The 23,588-nt window shown below is 50.3% G+C and overlaps 1 protein-coding gene across 4 annotated transcripts in view; it reads right to left on the bottom strand.

Annotated features, from left to right (window-relative positions):
* Positions 1-20,358, bottom strand: part of ERGIC1 (endoplasmic reticulum-golgi intermediate compartment 1) — a 103,678-nt gene extending 83,320 nt beyond the window's left edge. Inside the window, exons 1-3 of one of the 4 annotated variants that reach the window (XM_041747404.1) lie at positions 20,200-20,358; positions 17,526-17,648; positions 7,728-7,890 (exon numbers count right to left, since the gene is read on the bottom strand). In XM_041747404.1, coding sequence (XP_041603338.1) covers positions 7,728-7,890; positions 17,526-17,643 — 281 coding nt within the window. In that variant the 5' untranslated portion in view covers positions 17,644-17,648; positions 20,200-20,358. Of the gene's footprint in view, positions 1-7,727; positions 7,891-17,525; positions 19,019-20,199 lie in introns of all 4 variants that reach the window. The other 3 variants (XM_041747397.1, XM_041747398.1, XM_041747401.1) reach the window with 3 other exon arrangements.
* Between the last annotated feature and the right edge of the window lie 3,230 nt (positions 20,359-23,588).

Below are 23,588 nucleotides of genomic sequence, written 5' to 3'. Positions count from 1 at the left end.
GGTTGGCCTCTAAGAGAGGTGTGAATAACAAGCAGTTATCCCATCAGGGAGAACACTCACTCGCCGTCCGTCCCGGGGAAACACATTAACCCAGGCCAACAGGCTTTCCGTTCCCCTTCATCCATGCCCTAGAGAGTTTTTATATTCACTTGATCCCTTTCTTTTTCCTAAGCACTGACTTTGTTCAAGAACCTCCTATGACTCCCCACTGCCTGACACAAAAATGTGCAGACTCCGAGCCAGGCCCACCTCACTTGCCTGCTGTTATTACCCACCCTCTTTACTGACACCACTATCCCTGCCTCCCAATCTGTCATCAGGCTGCAGAGCCCCTCAGCTACAATGCCATCTCTTCCCCTCCACTGATCAACCCTGGCTCATCTCCCAAGTAAGTGTCCCTCCTCCAGAAAGCCACCTAATTCACTCCCCACTTGTGCATGTGTGACCATCTCCTTCCTCTCTGATCAAGCAGTGTCACCAACGTGGCCTCCACTCCTCTCCCACCTGTGTGAACAGATCCCACCTTCCCAACAGGACTCTGCTTCTTGTGAGCAGGGCTCAATTCCACCCACCTGGGCTGGCACTCGTCTTGTCTGAGCTTCTCCAGCCTGGCTGCTAACCCAGCCTCACTGTCATTTTGGCCACCCTTTCATAGAAACGGCTCACTGCCCACCCCCAGAGACATGATAAGGCACCTGTCTTTTCTCTGGTCTCAAGTGCCGTCAAGTTGCCTCCTGCCAACAGGCCACGAACTAAGTCACGGATCCATTGTCCCCTTCTTAATTGAATAGGATGTGACTTACAATTTAAAAAGTGACATTTGATTAGCTGAAGGTCAACATTTTCCAAACACCAAGTCTGAGTGGAAAATATGAATCAAAGAAGCCTCTTGGCAGAGAGACTAAACACAAGAGCCAGCAGCTGCTCGCCTGCCCCCTGCCGGGCTGCACCCTGGCCCACCTCTACAGCCCAGACTTGCAGGCTGCCACACCACAAATCGAACTTGGCTCCTCACCTCAAACCCATCCTTGCCGTGCTGAGGGGTCAAGGGCATGCTCTCATCATGCCCCAGATGCATTCTCCAGTTCACTGTGTGCTGACACGTCACTCCTGCCCCTGCCTCTGGGCAGGACTGGCCCCCTTGACCTGGGATCCACCCAGCTCTGCTCATCACTAAGCTCTTGAGGGTGACACGGTGGGGAGGCCCTCCTCCAGCCCTGTGAAAAGTTTGATCAGAATCCCCAGAGTTCCCTGGATGTTCTTACTCTAAAAACTCTTGCTCATTTAATTGTCCACCTTCCCTGTTAGAACAGAAGCTCCATGACAGCACGTACCACAGTCTGTGGGGTTTAGCTTGATTCCCCAGCTCCAGCACAGTGTGTGGCACACAGCAGGTGTTCACAGATAACAGTTCATGAATGACTGAGTAAAGGAGCAAACAAGGTGTGAGCAGGGATGGAGACCATCTCAGCAGAAGTGCTGGGGGGATCTTTTGACCAAGCCGAGCTGCCAGCAGAGAAGCGTGGGGGCATGCCAAAGGACATGTTCCCTGGATCCAGACCAGGTATGGAGGCAGGTGACTGTGCTTCCTCTCCTGTCCCCACTGCCCTCCTGGAAACCAGCATCCCCATCCCTGCCCAGCAGTGTTTCGGGTGTTCTGAGAAATACCACTCAGGGAGGGGGTAAGGGAAGAGGGTGACCTGTAACTTTCCAGGTATTATACACACAGACAACATTTTTGTTTCTTTTTTTTTTTTTAAAGATTCATTTATTTATTTTAGAGAAAGAGAGAATATTCAAGCAGACTCCTGCTGAGCGTGGAGTTGGACATGGGGCCTCATGACCCCATGAGATCAGGACCTGAGCAGAAACCAAAAGTCGGACACTTAAGTGACTGAGCCACCCAAGCGCCCTTTTGTTTCTTAAATTGCTTTTGTAACAAATCACATATGGAATAACAACCACAAATGTGTATTCACTGGACTCTCTGAAGGGCTAGACTGCTTCTAGAACTTTCACATTACTAGAAGTTCACCAGTGCTCTCCCCACCTCACAACTGAGGAAACTGAATCAATCCCAGAAAGGTGCCGTGATTGGCTGTACTAAGCAGGGCCAGGGCACAAACCTGGAAGTAGTGCTTGGGGTTCCACTCTTCTGACCACTACAATGCCCCAGAGAGGGTGCATAAAATACAGAGTCCAGGGCCCTAATGCCTCATATCACAAAGTCCAGGTGGGGCCATGGAAATCTGCATTCGAACACTAAACTGCCCTTAGCCAGCTGGGTAGACTGTGACCCCCTGGGCCTCATTTTTCCCATCCGTGAAATAGGCAACTCCTTCCCCACAGGGCTGCTATAAGGGACCAAGTGAGGGAAATGCTTGGAATGTGTTCAAAAGACAGCACAGAGTTACCTGGCAGGAAGTTCCACTGAGGAAGCAGCAGACCCAGGAGCCACTCACAAGTCACTGACCTTGCTGGGTCTGGCTCATTCACTGGACATTCCTACATATCACAGCTTCTGTGCAATATCTTTCCAGGCAACAAGTGCACAGACCAATTAAGCCCAGTGAGAGGGCAGATGCCAAGTCCATGTCCCCACACTGGGGAGCCCCAGACTGTGAGACCAGCTGGGGCACTGATGGCCATCCCATGGGCCCTCGGCAAAGACATAAGCACATTTTCACACACACATGCTACACTTGCATACACACAGGCACTTCTCTGACCAACAGGGGTGGCCCTCCCCAGAGCTCCTCTCCCTTGGCCAAATCCATATACCCTCTCTTCTCCGGGCTGTTACTGCCAAGATGCTCTAGATTCCAAGGTTGCAGTTGTGACGTTGCCACCCACAGGGCCAGAGATGGATGTGGTAGCCTGTATCAATGTTCAAATACCTATGCAAAAAAAAAATAATCCCAGCCACATGTACTGGGCACTTCCAACGGCAGGGTGTCATGGTGGGCAACCTACCATCATTATGTCATTGAAGTGCTCCTGTCCCCCAGGAAGAAGGTACTGCCACTATCTCCCTTGATGATGTGGGTAAGGTGCTAGGAAATCAGAGAGCCTGCAAGTAGCAGAGCTGTCATTCAAATGCAGCTGGGATTCAAACTCTGATCATTTATTATTCGACATATTTTTTAGTGTGTGTGCCCAGTACTGTCCTAGGCCTGGGGGACCCAGCAGTTACCAAGGCAGAACAAGGCACTGGCAGTCTGGTGGGAGACTCAGAGCCAAGTCTCCTTGGCTCCTTCCAAGGGAGAGCTCCCTGCCTGAATCTGTGGTGTCCACTGATGGCATGCAGCCCACAGGAAGACCCTGTGAGGTGGTAGGATGACTTTGGCCAGCAGAAACCAGGTCCTGCAAGCTAATCTGCCCACACAGGGTACCTGGGCAGAATGCACCAGCGTTTTGAAACATTAAAAGCTACCTCTGGGCCTCGCTCTCTTCCTCTCTACTCCTTTCCCATGGAGTGTTCTTAATGGGAACTTTCAGCATTGAGCTCAAAGTGGAGGCAGGAGAAATGCAAAACCGGCCCCCTCCAGCAATGAGGACAATGCACCTGATTCTTTGGCAATTTTCTTTTAGCAGGAATAGACTCAATTATAATAGTCTCTCCTTGGGATTTCCAGACACAGGTGGATCTCTCTAAGAACCTTTCCAGACCATCTCTTAAAGAAGATCTTAGACAAATCTCCTATTTAGGGATGGGATCATCCCAAGGACACACTCAGTGCAGGTGCATGCACCAGGATCAAAAGCCCAGAGGTCCCAGGTGCAGCATGCAACAGCAGCTCTAGAACAAGCTGCGTTCTGAGTGGCTGGCTCGTTGTGCTTCAGTGAGTGCGGGGCAGGCAGCAGTCGAAGTGGAGTGATGCGCCTGTGTGGCCCCGCTGCAAGAGCCCTGACCCAGGGCGGGGCGGAGGTGGGTGGGAGAACCTTCTCAAAGCTCCTTTGACTCAGGCTTAACTCAGCTCTGACGAACCACCTGGCTTTGAGTGTGACCCAGTTTTACAACCTGGGCAACCAGAGCTGAGTTGGGGAAAGTCAGGCAGGTCTGAGAGTGAAACCAGCCCCCTGTCACCCGGCTTGTGGGGTGAACTTGGACGGAGCCCCTCAGATTTCAGAACCTCAGGTGCCCCCAACTCCAAAAACGGGGGCTGGCTCCATCCTCTCGAGGCATATTGATTTCTAATCAGCCCAGAACCTTAACACACACCAATATTGGGGCAAATCACTTCCCCTCAGTTGCCTCCACCTGCAAAATGGGGAAGTAAAAGCCCCCCGTGAGAAATGAATAGGATGACTTATTTACAGTGTGTAGCACCGGGCCCAATGCCCAGGAGACACTCAGGACACATTTACTTCTATAATCACCCCCACCCCCAACTGTCAACATCTGAAACATCTCACTTCCCTCCTTCCAGAAATATCTGACTGCGGAGAACAAGTCAGGTCTAGTTCTCTGTACCAGGGACACAGAGGGGTTGAAACCCCCAGCTGCATCGTTGGCAAGGATCTGAGTACCTAACTAGCACTCACCAAGATGCAAACGCCTCCCCCAGCAAACTAGACAGGGATGGGAGTCAAGTCCAGGAAAGCTGTGCTCCGTCCCTTTCCAGCTGTGTGAATCCTCTGAACCTCAGTGTCCTCATCTACAGAGAAAACAATCATCTCCAAATCACACTTCATCTTCTAAGGGCTTTCTAAACTCTTGAATCCCTCAGGACACTCCTGATCATGGACAATTAAGTTATTTCAGATGTGTGACACTCAACTTCAGGATTACATTTGAATTACAACCGTGAAGCCTTCCTCAGGGCTTTTCCCAGCCTACCTAATCCTAAGAATCACTGAGGAAAAAAAAAAAAAAAAAAAAGAGTCACTGAGGATACTCTGAAAATGTAGTATCCTAGGCCCATCTGGGACCTGACAAGGCCCTGGGGCTGTGGAGGGGGGGGGGTTGGTATACAGGGCCCTGGTGATTAGGGAAACCCACCCATTCTAGATTGAACAGAAAGGCTCAACTGAAACTGAAAATTGAGCAAGCTGAGCTTCCAGGGTCAGGTATCTAACAGAAGGCATTACTTTCTGGGGTCAGAAAGCCTTGAGTTTAGGGGCTGGTTCTGTTACGTTGCTAGCTACGTGACTTTGGGCCAAGCCCTCAATCGCTCTGAGCCTATCTGTTCAAAATGGGAACAATTAGGGCTAACCCCTAGGCTGCGGTTGAGTGTGGAATGTCAAATGTCCTCTCCTTCCCAACTTCCCAACCTCTGTGGCGGCTACTGTGCCATTCCAAGCAAGGGAAGCCAGTGAGGATGGGGGAGGGGGGTTACCCAGTGGCACACCGTTTGGACAGGCAGCCAGCCACCCATTCCCACTTTGGGCAGGCCCAAGTAATGTCTGATTTCCCAATTCCTCAAGACAAAGTCAGTAGGAAACATTTTCCATTCTCACTGCTAGAGAAATAAATCCTTTCAGATGTACCCTTAGGAGAAAACTAGACACATTTCCAAACACAGAGATCTGGTAACAAAGCATCCAATCTCAGTGAAGTTGGAGCTCTCTGCCAGGTGCCAGGCGGGTGGGGCATCTCACCTTTTTGGGGTTGGCCCCTTCCAACCTGCCCCTCTCCTTCCTTCATTTGATATTCTCTGAGCACCATCCTGTGTGCAGGCTTGTGGTGTCAGCACCAAGGACCAGGCAATGAGCAAATAGATTTGGTCCCTGCTCTCAAGAGTTTAGACTCCGTGGACAAGGAACGTTAAATGACAAAATACACTAAATGATCCGAAGGATGTGTCCAGGGGTGATATAAAGGTTTGGCCAAGCAAGGGGTAGGGAACGACCCAAATCAGACTGAAGAGGCAGTCTGGGAGGATCTTTTTGGAGGAAGAGTTCCAGATGGCCAAGCTAATCCAGTTAGTTCCTCCTCTACAAACTCTTTGCCACCCCCATCTACTTTTCCTGCTTTCACAGTACTCACCACAATAAAAAATAACCTTTTATGCCACTGCTTGTCCACCATTGCCCATATTTGTTCCCCACTAGCCTGGAAGCATCACGAAGGTAAAGACAAAGTCAGTCTTGTTTTCCTTGGAATCCTCCTCAATAAGTCTTTAAATGAATTGTGAATGAATGAATGAATGAATGAATGAATGAATGAATCCCACTTCCCTGAGCCTCCACCTCCTCCCCTCCACTAGGGGAGTAACAATACCTTTAGGCCATGGCCTGGGAGCCCGGGCACACTGCCTGTTCCCAGTGGGCGGGGCGGGGCGCTGCTGTAACTGACAGGTATGGGACATGGGGGAGGAGAACTAGGCGAGGAAGCTGACGCCTCTACTCTGTGAACAAATCACTTGAGGACTCTGCCGCAGTCCAGAGGACAAAACAATATCAAAAAGGCATGATGGGACACATGGGGAGCCCTCCCTTCAACAGCATGCAGCAAAGCAGTTTCCCAGGTTCCAGAAGCAACTGATGCTGTCCCCAAACAAATTAATTTCACCCACTGGGCCAGTGATTGGGTGACAAGTTCCCAAACAGGCCCAGGGCTGCCTTCTGATTTCCCGGCTCCTCAAAGCAGTCCAGGGAGGCCAGCATTCCTGTGCAAACACAGCCACATGCACCGGGCAGGTGATGGGTGCCAGGGACAGAAGGACGGAGGGCAGCATGAATACACTATCTTGGTCCAGACCAGCGGCATCTACAGAAGGAAGCCTTCCCCAACCAAAGACAGCAGCCAGGGATGGTGGAAGGGGCACTGGAATCTGCCGTATGGCCCTCAGAGTGGGAGCGAAGGGGTTGGGGTGGGTGGGTAGAGAGGGTCAGGTCCTGCCCTGGGCCTCAGTTTCCCTATTGGCTAAGTGACACATTAATCCCTCCCTCATAGGTCAAGATGCAAACATGCTATGAGGTAAAACGGTGAATCTCATCCACCTCTCCCTGCACCAAGTTTTGGATTTGTACATATTGTGTGCTAGTTGTCTCTGAAGGCAGCATTTCCCAAAGTGTGGCACCTGGGCCACCAGTATGACCTGGGGCGATTTGAGGTAAGATGGGGACCTGGTAGCTAAATGGCATTAGGCTTCACACATTCCTGCTGAGTTCTCACTTGAACATTCTGAGAACATCAAAGAAGCCTCAGGCAGCGCTATTCCTTTTTTTTTTTTTAAGATTTTATTTATTATTTATTTATTTATTCATGAGAGACACACACAGAGAGAGAGGCACAGGCAGAGGGAGAAGCAGGCTCTATGCAGGGAGCCTGACGTGGGACTCCATCCTGGGACCCCAGGATCATGCCCTGGGCTGAAGGCAGTGCTAAACTGCTGGGCCACCCGGGCTGCCCTCAGGCAGTGCTATTCCGTGGTCAACCTCTCATCTTTCTGGCTGTGGCCAATGTCCTTCTTCTTTTTTTTTTTTTTTTAAACAGACTCAACAACTTTGGCAGGCACCAGCTAGCTGGAATGGAACAGCCCTGCAATTATTGGTAGCTATTTATGGCAGGGGACACTGCTTCGCCATTTTCAAAGATGTTCTCAAGCTAGCTTTTCTAAATAAAAATATGGTTTAAAAATTGAATACTTTAGAGAAAAATTATTAATATTATATGTTGTTTAGGAGTATGCCCCCAACTTATGAAGCTGATACCAGAATGGTGGAAGGCTGAGAAGTAATGAGAGGAGTTACCACCTCTGCTAGTGACAGGCACATCTTACCCCATCCTTTTCTCTTCTTCCTGGCACATGGCCTGCCTGGGTCTCCTGGCCACTCCTGCAGCTGGGTGGGAGCATATCCCTTGGTCAAGACGGAAGTGATGGTGCTGTATCCACATCTTCCACTTAGCCTTCCACATCTCCCCTTGTCTCCCCACTGCCAGGCCTGAGAGAAGATCCAACACAGCCTCAGGGAGGACAGAGCCACAAGATGGAAGGAACCTGGGTTTCTGGGTACTTGTGAAGGGCAGAGCATCCCCAGCCATTTTGGGACTTTATGTGAATGAGAAATGAACTTCCATTGCATTAAATCACTGCAGTTTTCAGGTTGTTTATAGAAATTAGCTGACTTAGGCTAATATAAAGGAGGCATCTCTAGTCCAATTTTCTGCCAACCTGGAAATCTATGATAGTCTGGATTTCCTGGTGCTTTCTTTCTGTAACAAATAATTACTGAGTACCTAACAGATGCCAGGCAGTCTTAAGGGCTTCATAGAGACAAACTCAATTAACCCTCATGACAATCTTGGGAGCCAGGCACTACTGATTCTTTGGCTTGTCTTGCGATGAGGCAAATGAGGCTCAGAGGTGTGAAGCATCCTGCCCAAAGTCAAACATTTAGGAAGTAGTGCAGCTGAATCTTGAACTGGACTGTTAGAGATGGACAAAGCCCTTCCTCTGCCACAATGCCATGTGCCTCTGCTAAGCACATCACCCAGGGATTGCCATGCCCTCTGTGCCAGTCCCTGGGCTGGGTCCTGCAGAAGAGAGCACAAGTGTGACACTGCCATAGCCTGGAGTCCTTTGAGCTGAACAGGAAGGGAGGAAGGGAGCAAGGGAGCAAGGGAGGCATGTAGCACAGAGACAGATGGAGAGAGGAGGAGCTGGCATAGTCAGGGAGGGCATTGCCACTCAGGAAGAATAGGAAAGGTTTCATTGGAGGAGGTGGTGCCTATGGGTGGCTGAGCAGGGCGGGTGAGATTTCAGCTGGTGGAGACCAACAGGGAGATGCTCTCACCCAAGCCAACAGCCACCTCCTGGGTCCACAGGAATTGGCTCAGGACAGGCCCACCATCCTGTCTACTGTCGGGGGCCTAAAATACTGTGGGACAAATCTTTAAACCACCCCCCTGCACTGGATGAAATACTCCTAGTCCTTTCAAGGTTTTTCTTACAGGCCTCACTCTCTGACAGGCCTTGTTCTCAGCTCTTCTTTCAAAGAGCCCAGGGAGTAAGGGAAAGAGTGGGGATGATGGTGTCAGACCACCCAAGCCATGACGATACCTCCTACCCCCTCCCATGAGATAGGTGGTTCCTACTGCAATGCCCCTCCCTACAGGACAACTTCACCATGAAGAAGGTAGGGAGAAAGACAGCTGATCAAGGGTGGGGGGGCAGTACAGGGGCAGCCTGGCAATGCTGCCTGAGCCAGCAGAAGGTGAAGGCCACCAGTGATGTCATGCAGTACCCCCGAAAATAGGCACCAAGAAAGCACTCCCCGTCTAGTCAAGAGAAAACATCAGACAAATCCAAACTGGAGGACATTCCTGAAGACACTGGACAGTGTTCCCCAGGTCTGCCATGGTCATGAAAAGCAAGGACTGTGGAACTGTCCTCAACCACAGGAGACAGGGGAGGCATGAGCACTGGATGTGATGTAGGGGCTTGGATTGAATCCTGGAGCAGTAAAAGGACCGGAGTGGAAAACAGGTGAAATCCACATAAAGTCCAGATTCAGTTGATAATAATGTACCAATATCAGTTTTTTAGCTGTGACAGGGGAAGTAATGTTTGGTGTGAACCGTGGGGAAAGCCGGATGAGAGTATCTGTATTATCCTTACCACTTTTCTGTAAATCTAAATTATTCCCTCCCCCCAAAAAGTGTATTTAATTAAAAAGAGTGAGAGAGAGAGAAAGAGAAGCAGATGCCAGAAATAAAACAAGTCTCATGAGTTTGGGGGTTAGGGAGGGGAGGATTTCTATTTGGCCCAGTGCATACATCCCCCAGCTTCTAGAACTGAGCCTGGCACACTATAGGGTCCCAATAGATATATTCAATGACCAACTGGCTCCACCACTACAGCCCACTCCTGCCTGCTGCCAGGGGCTCCAAAGACCAGCTCCAGCTGCTCCCCGGTAGAATGGCTGCACCCCTCTGCTTGGCTCCGCAGCAGGGGCTCACTAGCCGTAATCTCCTGCCCCCACAGATGTGTATGGTGACAGGAAACTATCATCCAGGCCCGGCCTCCTCTACAGTGACCCAGAATCCCTCCAAGGCTTTCAGAGAGACAAACTGTAAACACAACTAACTAGATGGCAGGTAACATTGGCCGTAGCAACTCCTGGCTAGACATGTCTCCAAAGGCAAGGGAAACAAAGGCAAAAAATGAACAAGTGAGAACTCATCAAGATAAAAAGCTTTTGCACAGCAAAGGAGACAGTCAACAAAACTAAAAAGACAATCTACAGAATGGGAGAATATATCTGCAAATGAAACATCAGATAAAGGGCTAGTATCCAAATCTAGAAAGAGCTTATCAAACTCAACACCCAAAGAATAATCCAATCAAGAAACAGGCAGAAGACCTGAACAGACATTTCTCCAAAGAAGACATACAAATGGCTAGCCAACACATGAAAAAATGTTCAACATCACTCAGCATCAGAGAAATATAAATCAAAACTACAATGAGATACCACCTCACAGCAGTCAGAACGGCTAAAATTAACTCAGGAAACAACAGGTGTTGGTGAGGATGCAGAGAAAGGGGAACCCTCTTACACTGTTGGTAGAAATGCAAGCTGGTACAGCCACTCTGGAAAATAGTATGGAGGTTCCTCAAAAAGTTAAAAATAGAGCTACCCTACCACCCAGCAATTGCACTACTAGGTATCTACCCCAAAGATACAAATGTTGGGATCCAAAAGGAGATTTGCACTCCAGTGTTTATAGCAACAATGTCCACAATAGCCAAACAATGGAAAGAGCCCAGGTGTCCACCAACAGATGAATGGATAAAGAAGAGGTGGTATATATATATATATATACATACATACACACACACACAACAGAATACTACTCAGCCATCAAAAAAAAAAAAATGAAATCTTGCCATTTGCAACAATGTGGATGGAACTGGAGGGTATTATGCTAAGTGAAATAAGTCAATCAGAGAAAGTCAATTATCATATGATTTCACTCATGTGGAATTTAAGAAACAAAACAGAGGAGCATAGGGGAAGGAAGGGGGGAAAAAGCAAGACAAAATCAGAGAGGGAGATAAACCATAAGAGACTCAATCAGAAAAAACCAACTGAGGGTCGTTGCAGGGGAAGGGGTAGGGGAAGAGGTGACTGGGTGATGGGCATCGAGGACAGCACATGATGTAATGAGCACTGGGTGTTATAGAAGACTGATGAATCACTGAACTCTACCTCTGAAACTAATAATATGTATGTTAATTAATTTTTTAAAAAAGAAAAGATGGCAGATAACATCAGGCATGTCCATGGAGTGGCCCGCCAAAATTCAAGGTGACAACACGTACCTCCAGGGCACAAGAGTGTGGTTAAGAAAGTCAGCTCTGGGGGACGCCTGGGTGGCTCAGTGGTTTAGCGCCTGCCTTCAGCCCAGGGCGTGATCTTGGAGTCCCGGGAACGAGTCCTGTGTCAGGCTCCCAGTCCTGTGTGCGGGCTCCCGGCATGGAGCCTCCTTCTCCCTCTGCCTGTGTCTCTGCCTCTCTCTCTCTCTCTATGTCTATCATGAATAAATAAATAAAATCTTAAAAAAAAAAAGAAAGAAAGAAAGAAAGAAAGTCAGCTCTGGCATCACAGATGAGCCCTCAAGTCTCGGCTGTGTTACCCGCAGTTTGTGTGACCTTAGTCATGTCCTGTCCCTTCTTTCTGCCCAGCAGCCTCACCAGACAAAAGGGAATAAAAAATGGCTCCTACCCAACGTGGTGATCAACTGAGGGAATCCAAGAAAGCCCATTAGCCTAAATGGGGACTATCATGGGCACTCTTGTTATCACAACACAGTCCTGCGAAGGTCACCTGCAAGATATGCCCTGGAGGCTAAAGATATTAAAGGATCTGGAGCAAGGGAGTATTACTTAGCCCCGGGACTGCTGGAGAGGAAGGCAAGGTCCAGTGGCAGAACTGGCGGGGTCGTCCCATCACCACCCAGAGGAAGGAAGCCCCAGGCCCCAAGGCTACCTCTGCTCACACCCATGGATCCCTCACTTCTCTGCCTCGGGCTCCAAGTCCGCCAGTCCACCTCCAAGAGTCCAGGGGCTCTGCCCCAAGTCCTGTCCATCCAGCCAGGATGTGGTCACACTGGAATGTGTGACACACAGATGACATGCTGCCAGCCACAGGCCCTTGTCAGCTCTAGGAAGGCGTTGGTTTGACCCAGTATCATGTTCAACAAAAATAAAATTAGAAATGATTACTAACTGTTTTCACACAATTTATAAGATTTTCATCATTTCCTGAAAAACTGGGGAATCTGAGGAGCAACCAACCACAGAGCCTCATTGGAGCTGCCCCTTCCCAGTGAAGTGTTGCTTTCCCATGGGCTACAGCACGGCCTGCACCAAATCACCCACCAAAATGGCTTCAGGATGTGACCAACCAATCATTTCCTCTCACCATAGATCTATATATAAAAATTTCTCCCAAGAAGACGTACGAATAGCTGACAGGTGCATGAAAAGCTGTTCATCATCACTGATGGTCAGGGAAATGCAAATCAAAACCACAATGAGATAGCACCTCACACCTGCTAGGATGGCCACCAACAGACAGAAGTGTTGTCCAGGATGTGAAGAAAGAGGAACGTTTGTATACTGTTGGTGGGAATGCAAAGTGATGCAGCTGCTCTGGACAAAAGTGTGGAGGCTCCTCAGAAAGTTAAAAATAGAAACTTCCTAGGATCCAGCAATCTCACAACTGGGTATTTATCCAAAAGAGCTGAAACCTGGGTCCTGAAGAGATGATCTGCACCCCCAAGCTCAAGGCAGCATTCACCACAATAGCCAAGATGGGGAGACAACCTAAATGACCATGGACAGATGAACGGATCAAGAAAATGTGGTACAGACACACAGTGGAGTATTTTTCAGCCTTAAAAAAAGAAAACCCTGATATGTGCAATGATATGGATTAACCTTGAGGGTGTTCTGCTAAGTGAAACAAGCCAGTCACAGGAGGAGAGATATGACCTGATATGCCCGTACATGCGGTATCTGACACAATGAAACCTGTAAAATTAGGGAGTAGAATAGTGGGTGCCGGGGCTGGGGAGAGGGGGAAACAGGGAGTTGCTCTTCGAGGAGTCTAAAGTTCCAGTCATACGAAATGAGTAAGTCCTAGAGATCTGCTGTACAACCTATAGTTAATACTGCATGCTTAAAACTTTGTTAAGAGGGCAGATCTCATCTTAAGTGTTCCACCATAATTTTTTAAAAACTGAAGTAGTGTGACCACAGAGTCATGGCGTGCGAGTTTCTCACAGTGAAAAGAACTGTTCTGTATCTACACAGGGGCAGGGGGTGGTTATATGAGATGATGCCTTGAATTTCATAGAAGAGTACACCAAAAGTCAATTTTTTGTATGTTAATTTAAAAAAGAAAATAAATTACTCATAACTGTGTCTATTTTGTGGAGCCAGAGTGACTTTTAAATCCAATGACATGACCGGCACAGCACTCCACCCACAAGCTGAGGAACCATCAGGCATTACTAGCTAAGATTATCATTGCCTTCTTTCCGCCTCCAAAGAGATTCCAGCCCTGGACTGGAATGCAAGACAGAAAATCTAATGCCACGAAGGGGTTTCTGCCACCAACACCAGGACCCAGTGTTTCAGGGACCTGTGACTGTACTTTGGTTTCGTAACAGTCAGGCCTCTCATCTCCAGCAGGGTTTTCACCTTTTTGGAGAAACAGAACATTGATTCCACTTCAGAGGGATCATGCTTCCTGTCCAGCTGTGCTGTCCCATGGGTTACAGGAGCAAGGGGTTCCAGGGGAAGGATTACACTGGCAGGGGTACCAGTCCCCAGGGGCCCCTTGATGCACCAGCTGTGTGATTCACCATCTCTGAGGTCCATTTCCCTGAATGTAGAATAGGAACAATAAAGCCCACTCAGGGTGAGTAGATTTGTAAAGCACCTCCATATCCCCTCGCTCTCGGCAGTACAGGGAACCCCTGAGTTTCTCCTGCCTCTCCCAGGGGTCAAGACTCTTAAAAACACATACTAGTGATAGAGGTGTTGTTTTTTTCCTGTCCTATACTTTTCCTGCATATAATGTTAAAACTGACAACAGACAATTAAGCTAATTCCTACTTCCTTAAAGGATCAATTAGGGCTGTTTCCCATGCTATATTCTGAGAAATGGTACAGGGCGCCCTGTGAACAACAGGGTGGCTTTGACGATAGTTTGGCAAAAGCTGGGCTGAACCAAGTGACTCCACTCCCTCTCATGCAGGACTTCTCAGAGCTTTTAGAAAGGTACACACATGTCATGAATCTCTAAGCAAGGGACACAGTATGCAGCACAGACTGGGAGATCCTGTGTCGTCAAATAGGGCAGGGCTTTGGGAACTGTACACCACATCCAAACCACCTGGGGAGCTTATTAATTTGGGGTGGATACTGAGATTCTGCAATCCCCAGAGGTTCACAGGTGATGCTGAAGCTGCTGGTCTGGGACCACACTCCGAAGAGCAAGGGCATCGATGGAAAGGTAGACCACTTATCCACCACTTGACTGGTGAGGGAGGAACAGTCCCAGAGTAGGGAGGTGGCTTGCTGAAGGTCACATGGGAGTGACAGGTGGGACCAGATTCCACTCCCAGCCTTCCCTCCAAGCTGCCCTAGAGCTCTCAGCTCTGCTTCCTATTGCTTCTCCCAATTTTGAACCATCTCCTATCACCACTGTGCACTGGAATCATGTGAGGGCCTTTAAAAGAACACTGATACCAGATCCCCCACCCTCAGAGCCCCATCATTGGGTCTGGAATGTAGCCTGACTTGGGGGACTTTTTAAAAACCCCTCCAGTGATCCCAACTCACAGCCAGTGTCAAAGGCCACTGATGTAGAGGTGGTGGGTAAGTCTCACCCCAAATGCCCTCCTCAGACCCTGCCTGCCCCTCTAAAGCATGAAGAAAACCACCTAGCAGCAACTCCAGAATAAAACATGAAAGGATCACCAGTTGGGAAATGGCACTTAACAAGGCCACAGCTGGCCACAGCACTATCTCAAGATATTAGGTATCACAGTCAGGAACCCAAACTGCCTTGAGAGGAGAGATTTCCATCTCATCACATGTCCAGAGGTGCAGGTAAACATATGCTCTATGCCTGAAAGCCCCAGGGGCCAATGTGGGAAAACCTGGACCCTCCAGAGTACGATGCTCCAAGTTAGTGTGAGACTGTTCGTGGGCATCTTTTTCTTTTTAAGATTTTATTTATTTATTCATGAGAGACAGAGAGAGAGAGAGAGGCAGAAACACGGGCAGAGGGAGAAGCAGGCTCCCCCTGGGGAGCCAGATGAAGGACTCGATCTCAAGACCCAGGGATCACGCCTGAGCCAAAGGCAGATGCTCAACCACTGAGCCACCCACGCGTTCTATTACTGGGTGTCTTTAAAGACAATTTCTGAATCAGATGTCAGGCCAAATGAGGCTGGTTAAAAAAAAAAAAAAATTAAGAAAGAAAGAGCGAGCTGATGAATTTAAGCTTCTTAATGATCCCTGTAAGGAAAGAATTAGAGATGAGAAAGCCACTGAATCCAATTAGAGAAGATTTCCATTCTCTCTGAACTTGGTGAATGAAAGGGGAAAAGCTTTAGAGATGAGCCTACAGCTGACAAGTGGGGTTCTGGAGCCAGTTTCAACCCTAGCACCTTCTGCGGACCCACACTGCTCCTGAACTCTGCTGCACCTCAGTGGCTCACCTATAAAGGGGGATGACACCACTGTCTGCCTTGTAGGGGTGGTGTGGGGTTAAATAAGTTGGTATATGTGACATCCTTGGAACAGTGTCAGGTGCTAATAAGTGCTCAATAAACAAAATACAGACTTCATTTCCACATCATGTTTCCTCTGGTCTAATCTTCATTTCCCTTTTGCCCTCATTTTTAAGCCCATTTATGTTTTTAAAAAGTTGTAAAATAGAGGCACCTGGGTGGCTCAGTCAGTTAAGCATCCAACTCTTGATTTTGGCTCAGCTCGTGATCTCAGGGTCGTGGGATGAGGCCTCACATCAGGCTCCATGCTCAGCATGGAGTCTGCTTAAGTTTCTCTCTTTGTCCAGAACCCTCCGCCCATGTACTCTCGCTTGCTCTCTCCCTCTCTCTCAAATAAATAAATAAATCTTTAAAAAAATTGTTGGAAAGTATGTGTTTCTGTCAGCTTCCCCAAGTTCCTTCTGGAATGAGGCAGGGTAGAACTATAGACACTCATGTTAACTAACTGCTGAGCGTTAACTATGTGCTCAGAGCCCCCTGAGCTGGGGCTTAGCTTGGTGCAGGGAGTGAGGGGGGCCTCCCTCAGACAAAGCCACATGAGGAGCTGAGGAATTCATACTTGATCCTCAGAGCAAGGACCCTGTTTGAAGGTTGAAACCAGGACATGAGAAAATCAGGTTAACTGTGGAAAGCTCACTACGGAAAAAAGAAAAAAACAGGTCAACTTTGGAAAGCTTACTCAGGGTTCTCTCAAGAAGGTCGGGGGTCTCCTGGAGGAAAGCTTGAAGCAATGGAGGCCGAACCAAGGCACTGCTGGAGGGCTGGGGGAGGGCTGGCATCATGGGCCTGTGACCTATGCAGTTATGTAGGATCCAAGCTCTGAGGGATCCATGCTTATTTATTTTAATGCTCTGGTGTCACTGTCCTGAAATCCTCAACACTTTTCCAACAAGGGGTTCTGCATTTTCATTTTGCACTCGGCCCTACAGATTACATGGCGGGCCCTACCTTACAGAGATACCTCTCGCCTCTACATCTACCCTACCAGGTGAAGCAGTAAAGGTTATCACTTATCTTTAAAAAGAAGCTGAAGCTATAAGAAGGTAAACTAATTGTCCCATGGCTTGGCTGGTCAGCAACAGGGCGGCAGCATACCCAGGGCTTAGGGCTTCAGCTCTGGGGCCTCCACTGTGGGAAAGCTGGTCATCTCTGCCCCCTCTGAAAGCAGTACCCAGGCTCCTCTGGGAACCACCCCCCACCCCCACCTCAAGCTGAATGGGAGGTAGGTGCTACTGACCCCTGCCAGCCTGAACTGGGTTTGGTCAGAGCCAACACCCACGGATCTAGGTCACATGGCCAGTTCCACAACAGCAGCCGGCCAGTGATTAATGAAACAATTCAACAGGAGCAAAGCAAACACAAGTTATCTTTGCAGCCCCAGGATCCTGCCTCCTCCAACCCCCAGAAAGTTTAGAGAGAGCAAATTCAAGGAAGGAAGGGAAAATTCTCCACCAATAGCTCAAAATCTGCCCAGTAAAGGAAGAGTTGGCGTACCAAAATCACACCATGCCTTTGACTTCCTTTGAACAGACCTGGAGAGACATTTCCAAGGGCGTGTATGGCCCAGATGCTGTTCCAGGCACTGGAATTAGGATAGGGAAGAAAAGAGATAACAATCTTTGGCCTGGGGGCTCATGTTTTAAGGGGAGGGGGAAAGAGATGAGCATGATAATTAAAGTGAATTACACAGTGTTAGGAAATACAGGTGCTTACATGAAATAACACAAATAATGAAAATAGTGGCCAAAATATATTGGGTGCTTACTGTGTCTAAAATGCTTTACACACATGGACTCGTTTAATCCTCTCAACAATGGGTACTGTTCTCGTGCCCATTTCACAGACAGGGGAACACACAGGAGGTAAGCTGCACAAGGTCCCATATGCACTGAGAAAAAAAGGAGTATCGATAAGAAAGGGCAAGAGGGCAAGAGACTGCTATCCCCTCCTCTCCCGGCCTCCTCCTGATTCTGGCTAGTTGTATGGCGAGCAAAACAGGCAGGAAACCTGGTTTATCTTCCAGGCCTCACACTGGAGAGTGGGTCCAATCGCAGTAGGCCCCTCTCCATTCCCCAACAGTTCTTAAGAGATCGGACCGGTGGTAGGACCCTCCAAGAGTTCCCTTTTCTCCCAGAGTTAGCTAACAGCCGCTGAGTTCTAATCTCAACTCCATCAGTTCACCCATATATGGCTCTGGGCAAAAAGCTTCTACTGGGCAGCCTCTCATTCCTTTGATTTAAAATGAAGATTAAGACTCCCTCTCATAGGTGACAAGGGAACAAACATCAAGTCTTCAGAGCCTGTTCCGGGATTAGACACCCCACTCCTGGGACCTACGATGCCCTCCTTCCCTTCTCTGCAGTGCTGAGAGGGCAGGGCCACACGTACCCAGCTCTGTACTGTGGGCCACGTGGCAGAGGGCCGAGCAGGGTAAACATCTGATGAATGAACACTGAAGAGGAAGAAGGTAGGTGGAATGGTGGAACCTTCCTTAGGAACTGAGCCCCGGGGTTAGCATCTTAAAAAGTCTGGGTTCTCAGTACAAATGGCTTGTCCTCCAAAGCACAAAGGGGTGATATCTATTCCCTCTATCCTGTGGTAAGCCCAAGCCCTCAAGAAAATGTATTAAAACAATACCTCATTAAGCAGGGGACCCCAGGCACCTGGGCACCCCAAACCTCCAACTCAATGGGCATCAGGTTGGAAGCTGTGCATGATCTGGGACTTTGGCCCACCCCTCAGTCTAGTTTCCATGAGGTGCAAGGCAAGACCCTCAGCCTGAAGCTTCAACTTCCTCCTAAGGGGTTAGGTGCAGAGTGAAAGGATGAAATGACCAAAAGCGGTAGTTTCCCCAACAAGGTCAAAAATCACTGAAACCTACTAAATCATAGGAGCGGGGTGGAGTCCAGTAATCTTAATTATCAGACTGGTAAGGGGAGGCATTGTGGAACCAGGAAACCATGTGCCAACCATAGCTCTTGCGGCCCGCTGTTAATTGTCAGTATAAGGACTGTCCCTTGTTTCATCGGAGGAACTTTCCTTCTCTGAAACCGCCCTGGATCTGCAAGCATTTGTCTGAGATCCTGGTGCCAGCCTCTGGGCTTCATGGAAGGGGCAGGAGGAAGTCAGTAGATGTCTGTCTGCCACATGGCATAGGTGCCCGGGAAAGGCTGGAGTACCACATCAACCAGCGCATGGAGGTCACTGCCAGGCTTTCTTCCTGGGAAGGCTGTCACTTTGCCCTGACTTCACTCTTACCTGTAGAGAGGGAAGGGGCAGGTAAGGAGGAAGAGTTCCCCCGGGGAGGTAGGCATCAGAATCCCTATTTATGGGTGAAGAAATGGCCTTACGAAACTCCTCATCTCCTGACATCCTACTCTGAACTCTAAACCCTACAAGACTCTGAATTAAATGCTTCTCATGCAACCAATCCTCATGGGTGAGGACCTTATTTTAGCTCCAACCTGCAGGCAGTGAATTTTAGAGATACTGAGAGGGTTCAGACGCTTGCCCAAATCACTCTGTAGCACGGCTACGGGGAAGTCTGAACCTAGAGGCTTCATCCCTAACTTCTAGAATATACGGAGCTGCTCAGTGGAGGGAGCAGAGCCAGGATTCTAATCCAGCTCTTCCCCACACTGAAGCCCTGCCATTTTCCTGGCCAGACCCCCACAGGGTCACTGCCTCAGGCAAGGGCATCCCCTGGGACCCCATGCCTCAGAGGAAAGTCTGGCGGGGACCCTTCCCAGGCAGGATCTCAGAAGGCCTGGCCTAGCACAACGTGCGTGGACCATGAGGCAGCTGGACCCCACAAAGGACCCATTGTAGAGACTGCAGGAAGCCAAGGCCAGGCCAGGCTAGGCCCTCTGGGGAGCCCTGCCCGTGGCTCCTGACCTCCTCCCCTTCCCATGGTGCCCCCATACTCAGAACAGGACCGGGGCCGGCAGAGGCCTCCTGTTCTGCCTAGGCTGGGCCGGCCTCAGTCTGTGGAAACCTAAAACCCTGCAGCTGCTGCCAGGCGGTATGGGGCAGCGGACCCCCGCGGATCCCTGGGCGCTCCTTGGAGGTGCCCGGGCGCACCTGTCAGTAGGGGTGGGGTCCACGACCCGAGGCTCCGGAAGGGCAGGCGCGGGCGGCTCGTTCGCTCCCCGCCGGGCTGCGGGGTAGTTAATCTGTTTCCCGGAACGGGGGCAGCCGCGGCGGCTTTGCGCGGCGTCCAGGCCGGCTGGGGAGGGGGCTCGCGGGGGGAAGGGGTGCGGCGGCCGGGAGGCGGGTGGCTTCGCCTCCCGCTGCACGAGGGGGCCCCCCGAGGCTCCGGCCGCTTTGTGTGCAGCGGGGGGCCCGCCCCGGTCGCCGAGCGCCTGCCGAGGCGTGCGCCGGGCTGGGGGCCGCTCCCGCGAGGTGCCCGGGCCCGCTGCGGCCGCGCCCGCCACACTCACCTCCTGAAGTCAAAGGGCATCGTGCCGCCGCCGCCGGGGTGGGAGCGCTGCAGACGGGGGGCCGCGGCGCCGCGTGCGTCCCAGCCCGCGGCCAACGCCTCCTCCCGCCGCCCCGCCCCCGCCGGCCGCCCCCGCCCCGCCCCCGCCCCACACCCGCCGCTCGCCTCCCGCCGCCGGGAAGTGACGCTCCGCGCAGCCCATTGGGCGCTGCCCCGCCCCCGGCCGCCCCTTCCGCCGCCCGGTTAAAGGGGCCCGCGGGCCGGAGGGGGAGGGGCCGGCCTCCGGGGCCGGGGCGCGCGGGGGGCGCGCGGGGGGCGCGCGGGGGGCTCCTTGGAAGCCGCCCACTGGGTTTTCCTTCACTTCTCCCCAAGCCTCGGCCTTGCAGAGCTCTTTTGCATCCGTGAAACAGTTACCTTGAGTTGTGAGGATTGAATGAATGAATAATCCAGATTTGGGTCGCGCACAGCGTCTAGCTCTAAGGAGGAGGTCGGGCAGTCCCAGACTCATGAAGTGGATCTACCATTTATTTCCCTGCTGTGCCTCTCTGGGAAAGACACTTGGCAACTCTGAGCCCCCACTGCTTTCCACGTCTGCCCAAAGAGACTGATGACATTTGAAGGGTTTTTTTCTGGGGGTCGGATGAGAAAGCTGGGAGACTGGCTTAGTGCAGTGCCTGGCACCCGGTGAGGGCTCCGTCAGCCCAGGTGATTGCGATGGACCACCTGGCTGCCTCTGCTAACATTCTTCCACTTAGGGCTCATCTGAACGGTTCTCACTGAGAGCTGGCTGTGAGCCAGGTCCCTACAGGGCATGCCGGTTGTCTCACGCAGATTGCAACCTGCTCTGTGACTTGGTCCCCCACACACACCTCGCCGAGCCTCAGCTTCAACCTGCAAAATTCACAGATAATCAGCATCTCCCTCCAGGATGGGTGGATTAGAGGAGATGGTAGTTGAGGTAACACAGGACTGGTATAAAGGAAACTACTTCTGAACTTCCCTGGGGTAGTGTCGCTGGCCCCGCCTCCGAGGTTTCTGTCACAGGGCTTGAAAAATCCCAGGGGAGGCAGGTGAGCGCTCAGGATCTAAAAGCAGGACCAGAGGGCAGTTTCCTCATCTATAAATAGAGGTAAATCAGGGTACCTGTTCCTCTGGGAGGATACAGAATGCACAGCACCAGCACTGGGTCTGGCGGGGTGGGAGCAATGAACCAAAATCTTCCCCTGGAGCATACCCAATGGCCTGACCAGCTGCCTCTCCCTCTCTCTGACCTCCAGCATTTCATCCTTCATTCATTCATTCATTCATTCATTCATTCAACAAGTGGCCTGGCAGTTTGGAGAGAAGGAAATTATCCTGAACTGGAAGTCTAGAACGGCAAGAAGGTGTGAGGTCCTTGTGTGGCCCGCCACCAGGCTCAAACCACTCTTTGCTGGCCCTGTACAGGAAGGGAGTCACACAGAGGTAGCTTTTGATCACATGTCCCCCCCTCCTCAAAATGTGGTCCACAGTCTCTCCGGTGGTAGTCCACAGGCCAGCTGGCTTGGGCATCATGGAGCAAATTCTGGGTGTGCATTTAGCATGATCTCCGGGAGATTTGTTGGCACATCTAAGTTTGAGAGAGGTGCTGCTGCAAAGGACCTTGTTCCTGGAAGCCCAGAGGGGTAGGGTTTGCTTGGGCTATTCTTTTTGCCTGGAGCACTTCCTTCTTTGTCTCTCACCCTGCTACATGGGCAGTCCCCCAGTACCTATTCTCCCTTTCTTCATAACTGTAAACCATGTGAACAGCACCCAGACCTTGGAGCCATACCACATGGGTTCAGGGTTCATGTTCCAGCTTCTCCACTTACTGACCCGTTCCCCCATTTGTAAGTGTATCTCAGTTTCCCCACTTGTAAAATGGGGGCAATAGTAGTACCTTCCTCACAGGTCTATTGTGAAGATGAAATGAGTTGATATGTGTCAAGGACTTAGGACTGTGCCTGGCATAGAGTAATGCAAAATAGGGTTGGCTGTCAGTATTATTTTTCCATGGTGATGGAGCTGCAATTTTTGGCTGGTCATATAGGTGCTCAGAATAAAAGTTGCATTTTTCAACTCCCTTGCGACTGACTAGGCGTGGCCATGTGACTAAGTTCTGGCCATTGAGATGTATGGGGGAAGCATCTTGTGGCAGCCAGAGGGATAGATGGTAAATATTACCCTCTCCTTTCTCCATATGGCTGCCCAGAATATGGATGCCACCATCCTGGACCATCTGGTGAAGGTCATACAGAGCAGAGCAACAAGATAGAAGGAACCTGGATCCCTGTCATTGAGTGGCACAGTATATGTCCTCAAACATCTAAGCGAGAGAGAAATAAGCATCCCTATTGTTTTTTTTTAATTTTTATTTATTTATGATAGTCACAGAGAGAGAGAGAGAGAGGCAGAGACATAGGCAGAGGGAGAAGCAGGCTCCATGCACCGGGAGCCTCATGTGGGATTCGATCCCGGGTCTCCAGGATCGCGCCCTGGGCCAAAGGCAAGCGCCAAACCACTGCGCCACCCAGGGATCCCTAAGCATCCCTATTGTTTAAGCTACCTTTATTTTGGATTTTCAGGCATTTGCATCTGAACCTAATGCTTATACACCTGTTCAGACTGGTGAAGTACTCAACAGCTCAAATATTATATGCAGAATTGGCCAGGCTCCCCGTTATATGTTCACATGGCACATTGGGAGAGTATGTCACAATTTGTGAGTATTGTTAATTGGCTAATATCTACCTTCCCATCCTGACTGGAGGCTCTCCAGGGAGGATAGATGGCTGTTTGCTCACTCTTCCAGCATCCAACCAGAGCCTGCACATGGCAGAGGTACAATGACTATATGCCAAAGGCTGGATAGAGGCTTCCCAGGGAAGTAGGCCTTCCCACTGAATAGAGAAGATGGGGAGGGAGCACATCCACAAGAATCTCTGGGGGCTGTTGGGGGTCTTTAAGTAGACCAGTCTGCCAGTCCCAGGTAATTCATCTCCCCAAAAGACTAAGATGGGACTAAGGAAATCAGATTATGTGGGAAAGCCCTGGATCTCTTTGACCTAAGGAGTGACTTAATTAAAGTTGGGTTTTAGGATTACTAATCTTGTAGGACCCTATGGTAGCCAGCCACCAATGTTCTTCATCTGAAGTTCCCATGCCCTTGTGCAATCCTCCCACAACAAACAGGACTGACTTGGGTAACCAACAGGACATTGTAGAAATGACAGTGTATAACTCCTGAGCCAAAGTCACAAAGGGCATTAAGGCTTCCACCTAGGCTCTCTTGAATCACTTATTCTGGAGGAAGCCAGCTTCTTTGTCACAAAGATACTCAAGCCCCACATAGAGGAGTCCGAGTGGCCAGGA

This window comes from Vulpes lagopus, chromosome 3 (genome assembly GCF_018345385.1).
Source record: "Vulpes lagopus strain Blue_001 chromosome 3, ASM1834538v1, whole genome shotgun sequence".
Taxonomy (NCBI): Eukaryota; Metazoa; Chordata; class Mammalia; order Carnivora; family Canidae; genus Vulpes; species Vulpes lagopus.
This window is presented reverse-complemented; position numbering and strand designations above follow the sequence as displayed.